Below are 17,927 nucleotides of genomic sequence, written 5' to 3'. Positions count from 1 at the left end.
GAGAGGTGGGGGAAGATCTTTTTATCATTTTCTACCCATTTCCTATTGGATTTCTTGCTGGTTATAGGAACAGGGAAGTTGTTCCTGCTGCTGCAGGGAGGGAAGGAGATGCCAGAGCACTGGGAAATGCTCCTTTAAAGGCAAATACCATCATTGGTTAATTAGTGTGGGTAATGAGCAGCTTTCTGCTTGATGTTTGTGACCAGCTGGTCTCCCAAAAAGGAGGCTTGGATGGGTCCTCTGCAAAGGAGTTCCTGGAGCTTCTGCCATCTCCTGGATGCGTCTCTGGGCCTTCAATATTCCCAAGTTTTTCTGGTGTACAACTTCAATTTTAACAGGTCAGCTCATACTCATACTTGGCACAAGAATTTTCTAAATCTTTTGTTTGGAAGTGTGGCCAAAATTCTGTGTTTTACAGGCACTGAGGGAGTAGAGAGAAGGGAAATAGTTAAAAGGCAGAGTCAGGTAAAGAACCCATCTCTCCTTTATGTTCCCATTAATCAGTGCTGCTCCCAGGATTCCAGGAGCATTGGTCCACCCCCAAATGGATTAATAATATTAGTAACAGCTTATTAATACATCCCACCAGCGACAAAAATATCCCCACCCAGGGAAGCAGTTCTTAGTTCAGTGTGGATTCACTTTGTTATCTGTGGTTTGAGAAACCTTTCTCCCTGATTTTATCCCTGAAGTTCTGCTCCCTGCGTGGCCAGGACTGCAGTGCTGAGCTCCTGCCTGGGGTCAGGGCTCTGTGTAATGCGAGGTCAGGCCAGTGCAGGCCCTTCTGTGAGCAGCAGCTCAAACTGACAGTTAAGCAAAATATTCCTTTTTCCTTGCCAGCTGGAGCTGTTTTCAGCTCATTTGTTATTCATCAGAGCATGGATTTTTCTAGGAACATCAGCAGATGCTGATCACGAGGGGCTGCAGGACAGAAAGTGGGAGAATTCTCTTCAGGCCCCAAACATTCCTGTTCTCCCCCTCCCTGGGGAGCATTGCTCCCTGTTAGAGCACACAAAACCCTTTTTTTAGCCTACAACCCACAGAAAAAGCACAATTTTTCAGTGCCATTCCCACAGGAACCACGCAAGAATGTTGGGTTGTTGGTTTTGTTTTCTTTTCCCCCCAAGTTGGGAGCTGAAGGGCTAAATCTGTAAGTGCTTTTTAAAGGAAGGGCTGTGAGGGTTTCCTGATTCCTTTCACATGGGCCACCGAGGAGCTGCTCTGTGGTAAATCACATTCCCTGTGGCCTGGCTTTGGAGCAGTGCCCTGCAGATGAAAATCTTGCTCCTGGTGCCTTGAGCCATCAGATATTGAGTTCTTCTCCTTTCCCCACCTCCGTGCAGATTTCCCAAATCCCAGCAGGGGAAGCTGATGGGAGTGTTTTGTTCCAGTGATGAATAACAGGCTCTTAGCCCTGAATAAATAAAGAGGTTTCCTGAGAGGTGAGGTTCCTTTGGGACAGTCAGACTGGTGGTTGTTCTCTTGATGCATCTCTTAGCACAGGTTTTGTTGTAATATTTGTTGTCATAGATTGGTTTTGTGTTGTTTTGGGGACTGGGATGAAGCAGTGCCAGTGTCCTGAGAAATGGAGTGGAGATACTGGAAATAGTGCTGAAAATAACATTTCATGGAGGCTGAACAAAGGAAAGGAGAGAAATGCTAAGAATAATCCATAGAGGTGAAAAAATACTTAATTTTGAGCTAAAGGCTGCCCTGGGGAATGGAGCCATGTGTTGTGTGTTAATGCACAGCCCTGCTTTAAACCAAACATTTCAGCAAATGAGTGAAAAGAGCAAAGCCAGGCTGAGGTGATTGAACAAGGGGAGTGCATCGTGTTGTGCAAACGAGCCCGTGCTTCATGTTCTCCACGGCCCCTCTTTGCCCATTGTGGGTTTTATGCAACATTCCTTCCCTCCCGACAGCTGTTCGGAGCCTGCTGCTTCCCAGAGCTCGGGATGTGCATCCCTGGATGTTGGCTTGGAAAATCCCAGCTCCCTACAATGGAGAATCCAGGTCCTGCTGCTCGCAGGGAGGACAAAGCAGAGTCAGTTCCGTGCCCTGCCTCGCTCCCCTTTCCCCATTACACCGTATGGATTCCCTCAGTGTCATGTGTTCCACTGCTCAGAGACACAAACCAACGCCAGGAATGTTTCTGCTGTCCAAATATAGTCAGGATGACAGATCCTGCCTGGAGTCCAAACCAAATATCTGCACTCCAGAACCTCTAAAACTCAGCAGAACTCTGGAGCTGCAGCAGCAGCTGCCTGGTAAAGTGTGGGGAGTATTTCCAGCTGAGGGTTCTGTGCCCTGCTGGCTCCAGAGGCGCAGGGACTTTATCAGGGGCATTGCTGGTGGGCACAGCAAGGAGATCCTGAGGCTCCTTTAGCTCCACCAGCTGCATCTGGGAGTCCTGAGTGCCTCAGCAGAGGAGCTCTCCTCATCTGACTCTCATTGCCCTAAAAACTGAGGTTTGTCTTGGCCTTACTGCTGAGCTGGTTTCTCAGCAAATATTTGGCTTAAACTTGAATCATTTTGAGAGCGCTCTGCAGCCAGGGGTTTGGTGGGGTTGGGTGTGCTGAATTTCGGTGTGGATGGGCACAGTGCATGCTCAGCATGAGGGGAGAGAAAGCAAAGTGCTTTCCAAGAAACCCTGCTCTCACTGCTGATCCATCCAGGGATAACCTGACAGGGGAGCAGGATCCTAAAATGTCACAGAGGTCGTGGATCATCTCTGCAGCCCAAGACTCCCATTCAGCCAGCACAAGATAGAAGAGATCGTGTGCAGCGTGGTCTCTTCCCATTCAGAATCGTTCAGGGACTCATGGAAAAGGGTTTTCTTGGCTGTGCTAACCTTTAGTAGCTGCAGTGAGGTGAGGTGCTAAAAACGCGTTTTACTAAAGCTCTGTGCACTCGCTTTGCAAGGGGCTGTGCTGAGATGGATTTTACATAAACTTTCTTTACGTTATGAAGGAAATTGTTGGTCCCCTCAGGCTGTGCTTGTGTGAGTCCCCAGTCTCTGCTTCAAAGCTCAGGCTCCCGTGCTGCCCTTCGCAAAAATGAGGCAGTGAGTGGGTGCTTGGAGGGTTTCAGGTTCCCGATCTGCCAGATTCCACAGCGACCTCGGGCAAGTCTCTTCACCTGCCCAGAGCTGGGCTCGGAGCCTGTCCAAGGTGCAGGACAAAGCCCTGCCCTGGGTCAGGACTGGGGGACATTGAACTGCCCCGAGGGACCGGGATGCTCTGGCAGGAGGAGAGGTGGGTGTGCAGAGCATAAATTAAAATCTCCCTCGAGCACTGCTGAGTCCTGCTGGCTCTGGGAGAGGCAGAGGCACTTAAAGCTGTTCCGTGACTGAAACTCAATGTTCTTCCAGCTCTGTGTTTGATAACAATATTTTTCTTTCAAGCCAGTGCTGCCTTACTGGAGAAGAGCTCTTGGCTGGAGGTTTGGAGCCCCATTCCAAGGCAGGTTTTTCCTTCAAGACTCCCCTCTCAATCTGTTCTCATCTGCAGGCTCTAAAAGAAACTTTGAGAGTTCGGGGACTCAGGGCACTGATCAGTTGAGTTTCTCCCTTTGTGCTGTGATTGCAGCTCAAACCACAAACGGGGCTGCATTTGCATCTCTCCCTGGAGCTCCAGATGAAGGATTTTTTCAGTCATGCACAGGCACATTCCTTCTGCCAGTGGTGCTGCTGGGGAAGGAGGAACCATCCCTAGAAAGCTGCAGCAAGCAGCTGAGGGGAGCCAATTCCACAGGAGGGAGAGCCCTGGACCCTGGCTTTGTGCTCTTCCTCCTGCTTCCAGCTTCCCTTTGTAATCCTATCCATTGCTTCCTTGCCTGTTACTCCTTATCCTGTCCTTTTCCTGGGGTCTGGACGACTGCTGCACTTTGTGGTGGTTTTTCTTGGTGAGAATTGAAAAGGAAAATGTTCATGAAATTGTACACCCAGACTCCCTGGCCTTATTTATCCTGAGTTGTTTAAAAGCTCCAGGCTGGCTTTAGTCTGAAAATATATGAAACTTATAAAATGCTGCAGGCTTGATTATGAACTAGGGTGGAAAATATTCCAATTAAAGCATTTTTTCATTATTAAAATTACAAGGCTTTTCTGAACCCTTTCAAATGCCCCCAAGGAATTTTTACATGACCTTCCCCCTCCCTGGCATTTGCTGGTGGAACTGGGAGCTTGCAGAGTTCTTTTCCTCTGCCTGGGCAGAACTGGGGTTGAGTTCACCTCTCCTCAGGACCAGACAGAAAAGTGCAGCAGTCTCTGAAAACCTGAGAGTTTCTGAGGAAGCTTTTTCAGAAAGTCCTGAATTGATTCGTGCCTGGAGATGCCTCAAAGAACCTCCCAGCTTAAGACAAGCTGACAAACCCCTCCTAGCCAGTCTTTGGGACCCCAAATCAGCGTGATTCCGAAAACACTTGATAACCCAATTACACCAGAAACGTGCAGATCCCCAGCCAAGTTTGATGGAAGAGGGGCTGGTGTTTACTTTTGTGTGAGTTTGTAACTCCCTGAGCAGTTTCCCAAGCAGACAAGCCCAGCCTGCTCTCCAGCATCTCATTTTCCATCCGCTCCCGAGGACAGCCCGTGACAAATGACGCTGAGCATCCCCAATGACACATTCCAAGGGGGTGATGTTGCCCTTCTGGATTCCTCTTGCTGCCCCCTCCCCTGGGCTTTTTGGTTTTTTTTTTTTTTTCATTCCATAAAGCTGACAACTGCAGATTTGCCCTCTGTTGATGACACAGTTAAAGAGAAGAGTTCATGTCCACCCCAGCTTGTTTCACTTTGCTGCTGTTGCTCCGCCAGCCCAACTTTCAGCTGCAGTAACATGATCCCACTTGGCAGAGCCTGAGAGAATCTTTGGCACATTGGAAAGAGGCTTAATGTAAAGTCTACTTTTTTTTTTCCTTTTTCTATTTTTTTTTTAAATTTTTTTTTTAGAGCTTTTTGAAACTCCACTGGTTCTGCACAGCTCTGGCAGTAGCTGCAGGGCTACTCACAAACGCTCCAAATGTGAGCTCAAGGATTACAGATGCATTCTGTGCAGGGAATGTCTTGAGTGCCTGTCCCATCTCCTTCCAAAAACTCCTAAAGGACGACATGGATCAGGCAGAACAACTTTCTGCAGGCAGAAGGAAAAGCTCCCTGTCCCTGGACAAGAAGAAGAGCAGTGGCTGGAGAACCACGGTGGGATTTTTGTGTCTGTTCCCTGCGCTGGCTTTGCTGGTGGTTGTGGAATATCCAGCTGGAGCTGCAGTTCAGGAAATTCAGGTGAGGAGAAGGGATCTGCTTCTCAAACGCCTGGGAGGGGAGTAGGGTGTGGGGTGTCAAATAGAGGTGATTGTGTGTTGCAGTTAGAGGCTGGGATCTAAAGAGATAAATATCTAAAGAGATAAATATCTGAAGAGATAAATATCTAAAGATCTAATCTAAAGAGATAAATATCTAAAGATCTAATCTAAATAAAGAGATAAATATGTAAATATCTAAATAGATCAATCGATCTGAATAAATCTCTAAATAAATCTAAGTAGAGGGTAGATCTAAACAGATCTGTAGATAAATGGATCTGAATAGAGAAATAGATGTCAGTAGATAAATGGATCTATAGATTAAAAAGATCTAAATAGAGAAATGTCTGAGAAGGCAACAAGATGTGTTTAGGGCTGTTTGAGCCCCCTCTTCTTGCAAAGGATCCCAGAAGATAATTGTGCATCCCAGAGGAATCAGGGGGTTGGAGCTGTGTGTGCAGCCTGGGACAAGCAAACAGGGAACTCACACAAGGTTGGGGTGGTTTTCCCTCGGAGCTTTGGCTGTTCCTGTGGATTCCCCACTTGCCCAGCCCAGGCTGATGTGGCATTGCCTGGATTGGGATTTCTGTGCTGAGCTGAGCTGAGCTTCCCTGCACTCCAGGGTTTGTGGTGTGGGGTCTAAGCTGGGACCTCCAGAACTCTCGGCTGCCTCTGTTTTGGGGTCCATCCCTGGGCGGGATGTGCTGGGACACTGAATCCAGAGGTGACCGTGGCAAAGCTCTGGGACTCTCACAAGTTGATCTTCACTTTTTCCTTTAGCTTAATTTTAGCCTTTGATTTTATTTAAAAAAAAGAATCTTTAGGTACATCCTCTCCTGGTTTTTGTGTGTATGAACATCCTGGCACTACCCCCTTCATTTGCATCACATGCTCAGGCTGTTATTAATTGGTCCTAATTCAGAGTGATGTGTCTGTTTGGCTTGAGGGGAACTGCATGGCTGGGAGGGAGAAGGGAATTAATTACAGTCATTACAGTTCAGTGAAGTAAATTACTGGAGGTCTGAGTGCACAGGGTGAATAATTCAGAGCAGGGCTGTTGGCCAGTGTCTCCCTTTATATATGTATGTATTTTTAAATTTTTCATTTATTTTTATATATATAATTAATATTATTATATATATGACTGGTATTATTTTATCATAAAATTTATCTTATTACAACATTTATCTTATTTTAATATAAAATTGATCTTTTTAATATAAAATTGATCTTTTTATACAAAATTGATCTTATTTTAATATAAATTTTAAATAAAATTGATCTTATTTTAATATAAAATTCATATTAGTTTTCTAGAAAACTTGTATTATTTTTATATATGATTTCTATTATATATCATTATATTACATCTATAATTTATCTTCATATATTTTTATATATTATTTCTATTATTTTTATATGTAGATAGAATTTATATATATTTTTAATATATATATATTGTTGAGAGAGAGAATTTAATACTCTCCTTCCAGTATCTCCCAAACATTTGGAGTATTTGAGACTTTAACCCACAGCTCACTGGGTTTCTTCCTGGGGGTGTCTGACCTTTTCAGTTCCATATATCCCCAAAATCTTGGCTCTTTGGCACCCAGCCAGATCCTTTGATTGTGCTGGGGATTTTTAACTGGGTCACTGCGCTGCTGTCTGACCCCCAGGCCTGAGCTGCAGCCTTTGGGTGGTTCCCCACCCTTCCCCCATTCATTTGGCCGACACTTTCTGTTAATTAAAAGCATCTTTGTAGCGCCAGTGATGGCTAAAACAGAGCCTGGAGGAGAGCAGAGCCCAGGTCTGAGCAAAGAACTCGACCCTCGGCACCTCCCTGGATCCCACAGGTCAGTGACTGATGCTCTGATCTCCTTGGTTTGGATTTTGAGGACAACTGAGACATTATTTTAATTTCCCCCCTTTGTCCGTTCAGCACTAATGGCTTTAAGCTTTTATGCTCAGTGGTTGTAGAAAAGAAATCGTTTTCCTCCCTTGGGGCTGCAGTTTTCCTTGCAGAAGGAGAAGCCAGCAGGCTCCATCTGGCTGGAGTTGTCCCAGGGGACTGGGAGAGCTCAGGATTCCCCCTGTGCTGGAGGGATTTAACAGCCAGAGGAGACAAACTGGGCTGTGCTGCTGCTCCCTGTGCCCCAGAAACTGGGAATGGCACCAGCTGTGGGGTCGGTGGGTTGTAGAGGCTGGGTTGCAAATCCAGAGTGCCCCAGCTTTGCTAGAACATCCAGCACGAGGACAGAGAAACCCTGAGGAGCTTTAACACCTCGCTCACCCCAGTGTGAAGTTAACAACTCCTGAGTCAGAGTCTTCTGGAGACTGACAGAATTCCCAGTAATCCTGATGCCAGGATAAATGTGTAACCAGCCCCAATCCTGGCACGGATCCTGGAGAAAACAACAAAGGGAGGATTTGCATAATTCTCCTCTACTTGAAAGAACTTCGAGAAAAATAAAAGGGGAAAATACCTTATTACGCTGTAATTATGAGCTAATCTCCTCCTGGCTCCTCTTGCAGCTCCAGCAGATCCTCCACCTTGCCTGTGCTGCTCAAAAGGAGGCAGAATTTTCCTTTCTTAGCCCAAAAAAATGGCATTGTCAGAGTAGAATCAGAGCTAAAACCCTCTGGGGGTGAAGGGAGAGGGACGGCAGCCAGTGACCCACATCCCACGTGCCCAGGGAGGAAGGGGCAAGGCCTGGAGCTGAGTGAACCAAAAAATGGGATCCAAACCCTGCCAAAATCTGCAGCCAGCAGGGAGGTGTTGGCTCCCAGCTCTGTCACCATCCTGGTCCTTAAAAGGTGGTGCTGGTTTCTGAGGGTGAGCCAGCTGCAAGGAACACTGAAATCTGTCCTTGGAGGAAAGAAAGGTGCTGAGATGAGGTCAGGATGGAAGGAAATGGGGCTGTCAGACATGAGCAGGAGAAGGTTTCCTGCTGGGAGCTGCGCCAGCCTGTTGAAGGCATGGAAAGGTGCTCGTGCTTCGGGCAGGACCAGGAGCTGTCCCCTCAGGCCTCTTCCCTCGCCCCTGCCTTGCTGTGACAGCAGGGATGTGCTGTTTGGCTCCCGGGGCCTCAGTTCTTCCATGAGGAAACTGGAGACAGCTCTTGCTGCCTGTGGAATGTGCTGTGAGGCCGGACAGACTCTCGTGGTGCAGCTTCTGTACCATGGCCACTGTCTGTGGCTCTTGGTGCCTCTGGAGCCCAGAGATTTTCAGTGTCTCAGCCCCAAAAAGGGGAGACAGAGCTGGAAGACTTCCAGAAAACCCTGTTGGGTCCCATTCATTTCCCTCCAGGTACTAAAAGGCTTTTCTAGCTGGAGTCAGACGTGTCACAAAATGTGATGGCTTTTGCTGTTCGATGCTTTAAAGGCACTCCAGGGTTTCCAGGGCTCCTGTTTACTTTGAAGGCATTTCAGATGCACAGCACAGCTCTCTGAAAGAGCTCCCTGCACAAAGAGTTGCCTGTTTTAGTCATTTCTTCAGATTTACATTTCTTCTGTGGCAAAGAGAGGAGGAAATGAAAACTTTCCAGGCAGAGCTGCAGCACTTGCTGTGGCCAGGAGCCTCCTGAGGCCTCAGTTCTGCTCTCCAGGAGGAGAGTGGCTGTTTTGGGATGATGCAGGACCAGTCTCATCCCTTCCATACCCCCAAGGCAGAACCATCGGTGCTCCCCAGCCCCCAGGTGTCCTGTTTCACGCAGTTTTTATTCTACACCGTCCTGGAGTCTCTCCCATCTCCTCCAACCTCCTGTTTTGTCTTTAAGGAAGATGTCTCAGCCCTGCACATCCCAGCTCCTCCTCGGCCCCCGGCGCGGAGCAGACGCTACACGATCACCCCGGGGCACCTCAAGTGGGACCACTTCAACCTCACCTACAAGTAAGGCCTGGAATGAGCCCCAAAAGTGATCCTGGGGCCTGAGCTTTTCCTGCTGTATCCAATGGCTTTGGATCTTGGCCCTGAGGCTCTTGCTGAGCCGTGTGCCAGGGCAGGGAGAGCTGCTGAAGCCACTCCACAGCAGGAATATTTCGACAAATGCTGCACCTCTCACTGGAGTGGAACTGTTCAGGGAAGATTCAGACTCCCCACAACAGGGACCTCCCTCAGAAGGTCGTGATTGAGGATTAGTTCTGTCATCCTGGTGGTTTTTTAAGAGCTCTGTATGAACCGAAATCCGTGCCGAGGGAGAGCACTGGTGGAATGTGACCCCAGGATTTCTGTGATTGCAGGGCTCTCAGTGCCGAGGGATTTTAGGAATCTCTCTCACTGTGCCTGCTGACAAATAAACAATAAAAAGCCCTTGATGACAGTCCCGTGGTGAGGGAAGGCTCTGCTCCTTCCCCTTGTGCTCATCCCAAACAGGCTCAGCCTCGTGAGAGCCTTCATTGCCCAGGTTTGCCCTCATGAACAGCCTGGCTTGATACGAAACCTTCTGCTCCCTTTAGGATGTGCTGGGACGAGGGGAGAACATAATCAGCATAGCTAAAAAACATCCAGAGGGGATAGAGAATATGCCCAGCTTTTCCCAATTGCTCCACTTGAGGCAATTCCCTGAATGCAGATCTTCCTGTGGGACGAGGTAAGTTCCTAGGAGCCACCCGTGCATTTCCATGGTCCAAGCAGGGCTTCTCCCAGCTTTTACCAGGAGTTTTCCCAGAGTTTGCCCTGTGGCCTAAGCAAAAACCTCTTCTGAGTCTCTATCCTGAAGGATTAGAATTTTTTTCAAAGGAAATAACTCCTTTTCCTATGGATTTTTTCCAAGGAAATAACTTGTTTTCCTGTCAAACCTTTGACATCCATTGGAACTCTTTTGGAAGTGCTGCCTGACAGTATTCCACACCAGTGTCTGCACATCTGTGGGAGCCCAAGGGTCAGGAGCAAGAATTCCCTGCTGCTGGAATGCAGCTCTTTCTTCTTCTGGCGACACTGCACAGCAGACTGGGACATAATCAGGATAAAAACAGTTTTCCAAGAGAACCTGTGCAGGAAAGGAAGAACAAAAGCTGGAGTTAGTCCAGAACATGTGATTGTAAAGAATATCAGGAATTTATTCACCCCTCTGGGGGCTTTATTAAATATTATTATCATCCAGCTCCAGCTACTCCTGATCCGAACCTCTTGCAGTGAGTGCTTTGAAACACTGGAGAAATCCTTGATTGAAGCAGCCTTGGAGAGCCTCCAGCTGTTTGAGGAGCCAGGGGTGTTTTCCTGAGGCTGTCCTGTGTGTCCCTGCAGGATCCTGTCCTTCCCAAGGAACCTCCTGAGCGCCAGGGACACGCGCCGGGGGCTGGCGGCCGCGTTCCGCATGTGGAGCGAGGTGTCCCCGTTCAGCTTCAGGGAGGTCCCACGGCACCTCCCCAGTGACCTCAAAATTGGTGAGTCCCCCCCCGGGATCCTGAGCTGGGGCAGGGAGCTGTGGGGTGTGCTAACTCCAGCAATTCCAGTGTGTAATCCAGGAGTTGGGAGGCAGGAGAGCCCTCCCGTGCTGTGTGGACTCAGCAGCGCCTCTTGGATAAGGTTTGGGGTGCCCTTTTGCCTTTAGGCAGGCAGAGGAAAACTGCTTTTGTCTGCTCAAGGAAATATTAATGTCACAATTCAGACTTTCTGTGAACGGTGGTTGGGAAGTTTCAGGCATTTGCCAAGAGTGAATCCTCAGATTCTGGGGTGGGATCCCACAGGTGGGGAAAGCCACAGGAGAATAAGAATCCACAGGTTCTTACTCCACAGATGGTGAAACGGAGTGTTGGAAGGTGGAGTGACAGCCCCAGGGTCACACAGAGCCACAGAGCAGGTGAAGGATTCCAGCTGTTGGTGGGTTCAGGCTCCCTTTTCCTGGTCCCACCGGTGCAGTCATTGCTCCATCCCTTCCCTCCTCCCCTCAAGTGCTCTGTGGCTGCTCCTGAGTTTTCCTGGGGCCTAGGAGAGGTCAGTGCTGAGGTGTTTCCTGCTCAGCCTCAAGCCCAGATGTCAATTCTGTCTGGGATTTCTGTGTGTGAAGCACAAGATTCCCTGTGCCAAGGGCACAGCCGGCAGATTCACCCTCATTTTGCAACACGTTCCCCTCTGGTGCTGCAGGACGTGATGTTCCTCCCAGGACTCTGTCCTGCCACCACCTGGAGCTCCCAGTGCCCAATTCCAGGGATTCAGGATCCACTGTGATCCTGCTGCAGCTATGACTCCAAAGCATCTGCTTATTTATGTTCAAAATGGAGCAATCCAGGGGTTATCAGCTCTGTCCAGCCTCTCCCTCAAAAAGATCATTTCCACGTGGTGTTGCAAAAGGAGCTCAGCATTCCCCACTGGAAAACAAATTCACTGGAGCAGCTCTAAATCCAGGGTCAGCACGGGGCTGAGTGTTGCTGTCAGTCCTGAGAAATGCTTTGCATTTATCCTTCATTTTGTGGCTCTGGAGGTTGGAAAAAACCTGGGATCCCACCAGAGACCTTTCCAGTGATCCAGGGGCTTCCTGGCAGGCTGATCCTGCTGGATACCCCTCAACCTGCTGCTTTTTCCACAGGTTTCTACTCCATCAACCACACGGACTGCCTGGAGTCCCTGACCCACCACTGCTTCGATGGCACCACGGGGGAACTGGCCCACGCCTTCTTCCCACCCCATGGAGAAATCCACTTTGATGACCATGAGTATTGGATCCTGGGGAACACCAGGTTCAGCTGGAAGAAAGGTAACACAGGGAGCACATGGTGGAGGCCTGGGATTTAGTCTGGGATTTGCCTGATCTGGGAAAGAGACAACAGAAACAGTTGGGATTTTATTGTGGGTTTGGAAGTCGTTCCTCCAGCTGTGCGGTGGCAGGGCCATTTCTTGCTGGAATTACTGGAATTAGTGGAATTACTGGATAGTTCAACCACATCCTTAGTTAAAATCCACGTGCTGGGTGCTGCCAAGAGGCTTGAGTTTGACTCCACGCTGTGGGGGATGCAGAGGTCAAACCTCTTTCAGACTGGACTCTTCCCAATCCCATTTCTTCAGCTCAGGGCTGTGGGAACAAAGTGAGGAGGGTCACTATTGCACTGGGTCAAACTTTGCTGGTCCAGAGCAGCTCTCCTGGAGCCTGGCACTGCTCTGGGTCCTGCTGCTGGAAATTAGAAGCACATGGAAATAATTGGCTCTGTTTGGGCCCAAGCAGCTACGGAGAAGATGAAACTGGAACAACATTGCCTGTTCTACTGCTGAAATCTTCCCCCTGGTTTTCCACCAGGAAGAATTGTGGGATAAAGCAGAGCTGTACACCAGTTGTACTTTGATATGACACACAATTCCAGCTGGTTTTCCTTTTCCCCCAGGAGTTTGGCTCACAGACCTGGTCCATGTGGCAGCCCACGAGATCGGACACGCCCTGGGCCTCATGCACTCCCTGAACCCCAACGCCCTCATGCACATCAACGCCACCCTGACTGGCAAAAAGACCATCTCCCAGGATGAGGTGTGGGGAATCCACAGGCTCTACGGTGAGGAGCAGGGATCTGCTCTGCAGGGCTTTGCCTGGATGCTGTGGAGCTCTCATGGTGTCACATCCCACCTCCAGCTCTTGTGCTCCTGCTTTAGATCGTTCCCCATCCCAGCTCCACGTTGTTCCTTCTGAGCACAAACTGACGAATTTCACCTAAATTGGGTCTCTCCATCTCCCCCAGCCCCTCTGACACCTCCTCTCCTCCTGTTTCAGGCTGTAAGGACAGGTTATTTATGTGCCCATCGTGGGCAAAAAAAGGCTTCTGTGAGAAGCGCAGGAAGCTGATGAAGAAGCACTGCCCGTCCACCTGTGACTTCTGCTACGGTATCCAGGGGTTTTTCTGGGATTTGGGGTGAGGGCTGCACAGAGGGAGGAGGTAAAAGGGAGGTTGGGATAGGGAGGATCTTAATTTCACACCAGAACTCAGTGGACACAAGTGATCCAACTCCAAGCAGCACAACAGAGATGGTGTCTTGTACATCTGAGTCCAGATCCAGGCCTGGAACGAGGACTAATTAAACATTGATGGAGTAGAACATTAAATTGTCCCATTCCTCTCTGGTGTAGCTGAGCCAGGGAATAGCCATGCAGAGAGAGGGGCTGCAGAGCAGGTCCTGAAGCAGGGAGGGGACAGAAACAAGACAAAGGACAGCTCCAGCACAGCTGGACTGGAGCTGCTCCACAGAACAGGAGATAAGGGATGTTAATCACCTGATCCAGTCTCAGGTTATGGATCCAGATGAGGAATCAATGCAGGACCAGGTTAAGTTGCTGCAGCTGTGGAATTAAATTCAGATAAATACTACTGGCCTTAGGATGTCCTGTATAACCAGTGCCTCTTTCTTCAGCACAGAGATACTCCTTTAGACCACATTAATGAAAGATGCAATTAGATAATTACAAACCCAGATATTCCATGGGCTTTTCAGGCACTGGCCTGTTCATCTCCTCTTCCATAGCTGTGAAGGGGGAAGTTGATTTTTATCCACCTCAGTTCACAGACCACAGAATTTTTATCTTTGCCCATTAATTATGTTACTTGTCTGTCCAATAACTGCTCAGAACAAGGCACTTCTAAATGAATACTTTTAAGGCTCCTTAAATGATGATTTTGTGAAAGTGTTTTGAGGTGGCTAAAGCTCGTTAACTTTGCCATTTCCTTCTCTCCCTGGACAGAATTCCCATTTCCAACAGTGCCCCCCACTCTGCCCCCACCAAGGACCAAAACCAAGACAGTTTCTGAGGGCAGGAACGTCACCTTCCGCTGTGGGCAGAAGATCATCCATAAAAAAGGCAAAGTCTAGTAAGTGCTCTGTCCCTTCTCCCAGGCCTTAGCAGACTCTACACACCAAAAACCATGAGGAAGGATGACAAAGCAGGGTAAAGAAGAATGGAGTTTATAATCTGGAGCTTAAAAAGGATAAAATCCAATCTGTATCTGTTGCACAAAGCTAATTCCTACCATCAAGCCAAGTTCCCTGGCTATATTCTGCAGAAAAACCTGAAATTTAAATTTAGCCTTTCAGTTAATAATTAATTGGTTGTTACTAAATTATGAACAGGTTCTGGATGTATCTAAAATTTAGGTTGGCTCAAATCCATGAGTTGGTTTAGACTCAGGACTGTGCCCTGTTAAACCTCATTCTCCACCTGAAATACAGACTAAACCTCAACTGTGTTTTGTTAAAGTCTCTGCTCTACACTTATTCAGCAAAATTTCTTAGTAGAAATAACTCCTACCACAAATATTCAGTTTAATTTCTATTATTTTTTTCTTCTGACAGCTGGTACAAAGATAAGGAGCTTCTGGAGTATTCATATCCAGGTTATTTATCCCTAAATGAAGATCACATGAGCATCATTGCAAATGCGATTAATGAAGGAACTTACACTTGCATAGTGAAGAAAAAAGAAAGAATCCTGACTACTTATTCCTGGAGAATCAGACTGAAGCACTGACACAGCCCTGGAATGAGCCCTTCCAAGTTCCTGCTGCTTCTGTTTCCAATTGTTTCTTTGGCATTTTATTTTTAATCTCCAGTAGTGCAACTGAGTTCTCCATCAGCTGCTTCGGTACCCTGGGCAAAAGAGACTCTGAGACTGTTACTGGGATGTCAAACTCTTCCAGATTCGTTTTAATGACAAAGAATTTATCAACTATTTGCTGTACAGAGGATTAAAAACCATTGTTTTTGTAAGAAAAGTGTCAGACAGAGCTGTGTGGGGCACTGTGAACTGCTACAATCCAGGAGCAGACTCTGCCCCGGCCCCCAGAACACTGGGATGGCAGGAAAAGGACAAGTTTTATACTCTGGGAATGTTTTCCTGCCATTTTTTACACCGTGGTGCAGTGCAATAGAAGAAATTACAAGGTTAAGCCTTAATTTCACTTTTCTTTCACTGGTCAGAAGGATGAGGATCACACAAACCCTGGTTTGCTCCTCAGTTGTTCATTCCAAGATGTTCAGTTCAAGGAGACACAGCAAAGCTTTTCCCCCAAAGTGCTTTCCTGTGGTCTGTGGGTTTTCCTCTTATCCCAAACAGGCATTTAGTGCTCAGAGCTTGGTCCTTGAGGGGTCTGAGCCTTGAGTCCTGGGGGAGATGAGGTGGTTTCCTCCTCCAGGCACCCAGAATGAGGTAAAAGTGCCACATCCAGCTGGGAAAGAGCTTAGGAGTGGCTGGCAAAGCTGGGGGCAGGGAAGCTGGGAAGGGAATCATTCCATGTCATAGCCAAACTATGCAGTGGGGTCATGGTTTAATCCTTCAGAGCTTCCCTGCACTCCTGCTTTTCAGTGGGTTCCTGGGGAAGCTTCTGGAATCAGGAATGTTTCAGCTGTTTCTCCTTCAGAGGGGAACAGGGATTTGTCTTCCTCCACAAGAAAACAACCAGACTGCTTTCCCAACTCGCCATAACTGCAGCACATCCACGTTGCACACGACCCAGGAAAACTCTCCAGAACGTACTGAAACTGATAAAATGTTTAGGATTTGAGTTAATCCCTTGCTGGCCTGGTGCCCAGCTGTGGTTGCATGAAAATGTGGTGTTTTCCAGATCTCCCTGTTCCCAGAACAAAGTGACAGCTTCACAAATCAGGGGCTCCAGAGGATGAGATTCCAACATGACTCCTCCTTCTCCTCTTGCCCCAGAAAGGACTGGAATGTGGCATTACACAACCACTAAACCTGAGCTCTTCTCTGCATGGAAAAAGGGCATATTTTTAAAAAAAAAGCAACAACAACTTTCATAGAAAATAAAGTTTCAAGTCTCCATATTAAATCTTTTTGTTTTATAAAACAATAGAGTAATTAGTTTTGCACCACTGTAAATACATTTACAGAACAAAAAAAAATGTGGTCAGGGAGTCTCTCCAAGGTAACAGGACACAAACCTCAGAATTGTCTTTTTTTTCTTTTTTTTTGCCCCAAATATATTCAGACACAAACAATTTACTTACTTAAAATAAAAAATAAACTCTCTTTACTGTCACCAACATCCCACTTTGCTGCATGTGAAGCAATGAAATCCTTCACACTATTAAACAATTGAAAATGTATTTTAATTCTACAAATTTACAAGGAAAACAAAACAAAACAAACTCAACAAAAAAAACCCCTAAAAATAAACCAGAAACTGTTCCAGGACTGTTAATTTCAAGTTGTCCTTTGTCACAGTTTGTGATGATCCTGGGGTTTGCAGGTAACTCCAGTCCTCTAATGGAATGCAGCAGTTAAACTCCACATTGATTTATAAAACAAGAGCCTTGGAATCTGTGATAATGTTTGAGTTTTTTCACAGGGAAAAACATCTCGTGCCCCGACACGAAGAACAGAACTGGAGCACTCAAATCCACTCACATGAATGGTGATTTTTTTTTTTTTTTTTCTTTGTGGGGTTTTTGTTTCCCCCCCCTTTTTTCACGTTGAGTTCAAAACTTGAGGCTGAAGCCAGGTCCTGCAGCAGATGCTCCTTGATTTGTGGTGGTCAGATGGAAACCTGTGTCCTTGAGATCATCATCACCCTGTGAAAACCAAGCAAAATCAGGGGCTGTGCAGCTGCATTTAACTCTCCAAAAATCTAAACAACAACAAAAAAACCCCTATCTTGAGATGAGAAACAAATGTTTGATTTGGTGGCATCACAGTTAAGGTTGATGCTGGGTTATTCATCATCTTTGAATATTAGCATTTTAAAAGTTTTCTTTGCTAAAGGCAGTTTGAGTGTTCCTAGTTCCTGTACCCACTTCTGCCTGCATGGGAAAGATAAAAAATTGGGTATAAATAAGTGTAAACTCCACTTATTGAGCATCTAATCCAACACACACTGCACATCTTCCATGACAGTCCCAAAAAATCAAGGCTTAATAAACTTTTTCTATTATTTAATTGGGCACAATATTGTACAGAGCCATTTCAGCCATGCTGAGACACGGAATGGGTGATAAGAATTTTCTAAAATTAGGGCACCTGAAACGCTAACATGGCATATTGTGTGAACAGCACAATCCTCACAGATAGATGGAAAAGATAAATACCAGATAGAAGACCAGCCTGGCCTTTTAGGAATTCTCCAAGACTGGAAAAAGGCATCTGCTTCTATCCCCAAGATCTGTATGATTTCCCAGGCTGTGGATTTATTTCAACCCAAATTTAACAGCTTAGTTGAAAGTGTAAAACAATGAACACTTTAAAAGGAGAAACTGCTCTGCACTGGGATAAAACCAGACATTATTTCCTTCTGATTATGCCTGGAAATGGTGATTCTGGGAGCAGAGCAGTAACTGGCACTGGCTTCGGGAAGGAAAGCTGGACTTTCCCTGCCAGTCCAGGTCAATCTCAGGATCCCAACTAAATCCCAGCAGCACAGAGCCCACGTGCCCAGCCCAGGTGAGGCTCTGGAGCTGTGCCACACTCACAGAATCACAGAATGAACCAGGCTGGAAAAGACCTTTGAGATCACCAAGTCCAACCTACGACCCAACACTGCCTCACCAACTAAACCCTGGCACTGAGTGCCACGTCCAGGGATGGTGACTCCACCACCTCCACAGGCAATCCCAGTGCCCAAAGATGATTCCAGTGCCCGACTCACCAGCCCTGGCTTTGGGAAGGAAAGCTGGGCAGAGCCCACATGCCCAGCCCCTGGGC

General features: G+C 47.3%; 2 protein-coding genes across 9 annotated transcripts in view; one reads left to right on the top strand and one right to left on the bottom strand.

The window, feature by feature from the left end:
* Positions 1–571: 571 nt before the first annotated feature.
* On the top strand, positions 572–16,709 carry MMP23B (matrix metallopeptidase 23B). 3 transcript variants are annotated; one of them, XM_042032067.1, is made up of 10 exons: positions 5,454–6,380; positions 7,067–7,151; positions 9,075–9,187; positions 9,754–9,887; positions 10,544–10,683; positions 11,826–11,993; positions 12,616–12,780; positions 12,996–13,106; positions 13,959–14,085; positions 14,567–16,709. In XM_042032067.1, the coding sequence occupies exons 4-10, from the start codon at positions 9,820–9,822 to the stop codon at positions 14,739–14,741; spliced, it is 954 nt and encodes a 317-aa protein (XP_041888001.1). In that variant the 5' UTR covers positions 5,454–6,380; positions 7,067–7,151; positions 9,075–9,187; positions 9,754–9,819; the 3' UTR covers positions 14,742–16,709. The 3 variants fall into 3 exon arrangements, with proteins under 3 accessions (XP_041887999.1, XP_041888001.1, XP_041888000.1); XM_042032066.1 differs by lacking the exon at positions 5,454–6,380 and having other exon boundaries at positions 6,789–7,151; XM_042032065.1 differs by lacking the exons at positions 5,454–6,380; positions 7,067–7,151; positions 9,754–9,887 and adding an exon at positions 572–5,278.
* LOC121666476 (cyclin-dependent kinase 11B) overlaps positions 16,035–17,927 on the bottom strand; it is a 15,057-nt gene continuing 13,164 nt past the window's right edge. For all 6 annotated transcript variants that reach the window (XM_042032059.1, XM_042032061.1, XM_042032060.1 and 3 more), the window contains one exon: positions 16,035–16,801. In XM_042032059.1, coding sequence (XP_041887993.1) covers positions 16,709–16,801 — 93 coding nt within the window. In that variant the 3' untranslated portion in view covers positions 16,035–16,708. The remainder of the gene's footprint in view (positions 16,802–17,927) is intronic.

The sequence above is a fragment of the Corvus kubaryi genome, unplaced genomic scaffold, assembly GCF_017639235.1.
Source record: "Corvus kubaryi isolate FWS band 111438036 unplaced genomic scaffold, C.kubaryi_AGA036_p1.0 37352, whole genome shotgun sequence".
Classification (NCBI taxonomy): domain Eukaryota; kingdom Metazoa; phylum Chordata; class Aves; order Passeriformes; family Corvidae; genus Corvus; species Corvus kubaryi.
The sequence above is the reverse complement of the archived record's forward strand: the minus strand, read 5'-3'. Positions and strand labels throughout refer to the sequence as shown.

Bases quoted from the DNA above. Each gene is read 5' to 3' on its own strand.
- MMP23B (XM_042032065.1), top strand. From the start codon at position 5,108: ATGGATCAGGCAGAACAACTTTCTGCAGGCAGAAGGAAAAGCTCCCTG. The intron at 5,279-9,074 runs GTGAGGAGAAGG...TTTGTCTTTAAG, and splicing joins CTGCAGTTCAGGAAATTCAG to GAAGATGTCTCAGCCCTGCA. The intron at 14,086-14,566 runs GTAAGTGCTCTG...TTCTTCTGACAG, and splicing joins CATAAAAAAGGCAAAGTCTA to CTGGTACAAAGATAAGGAGC.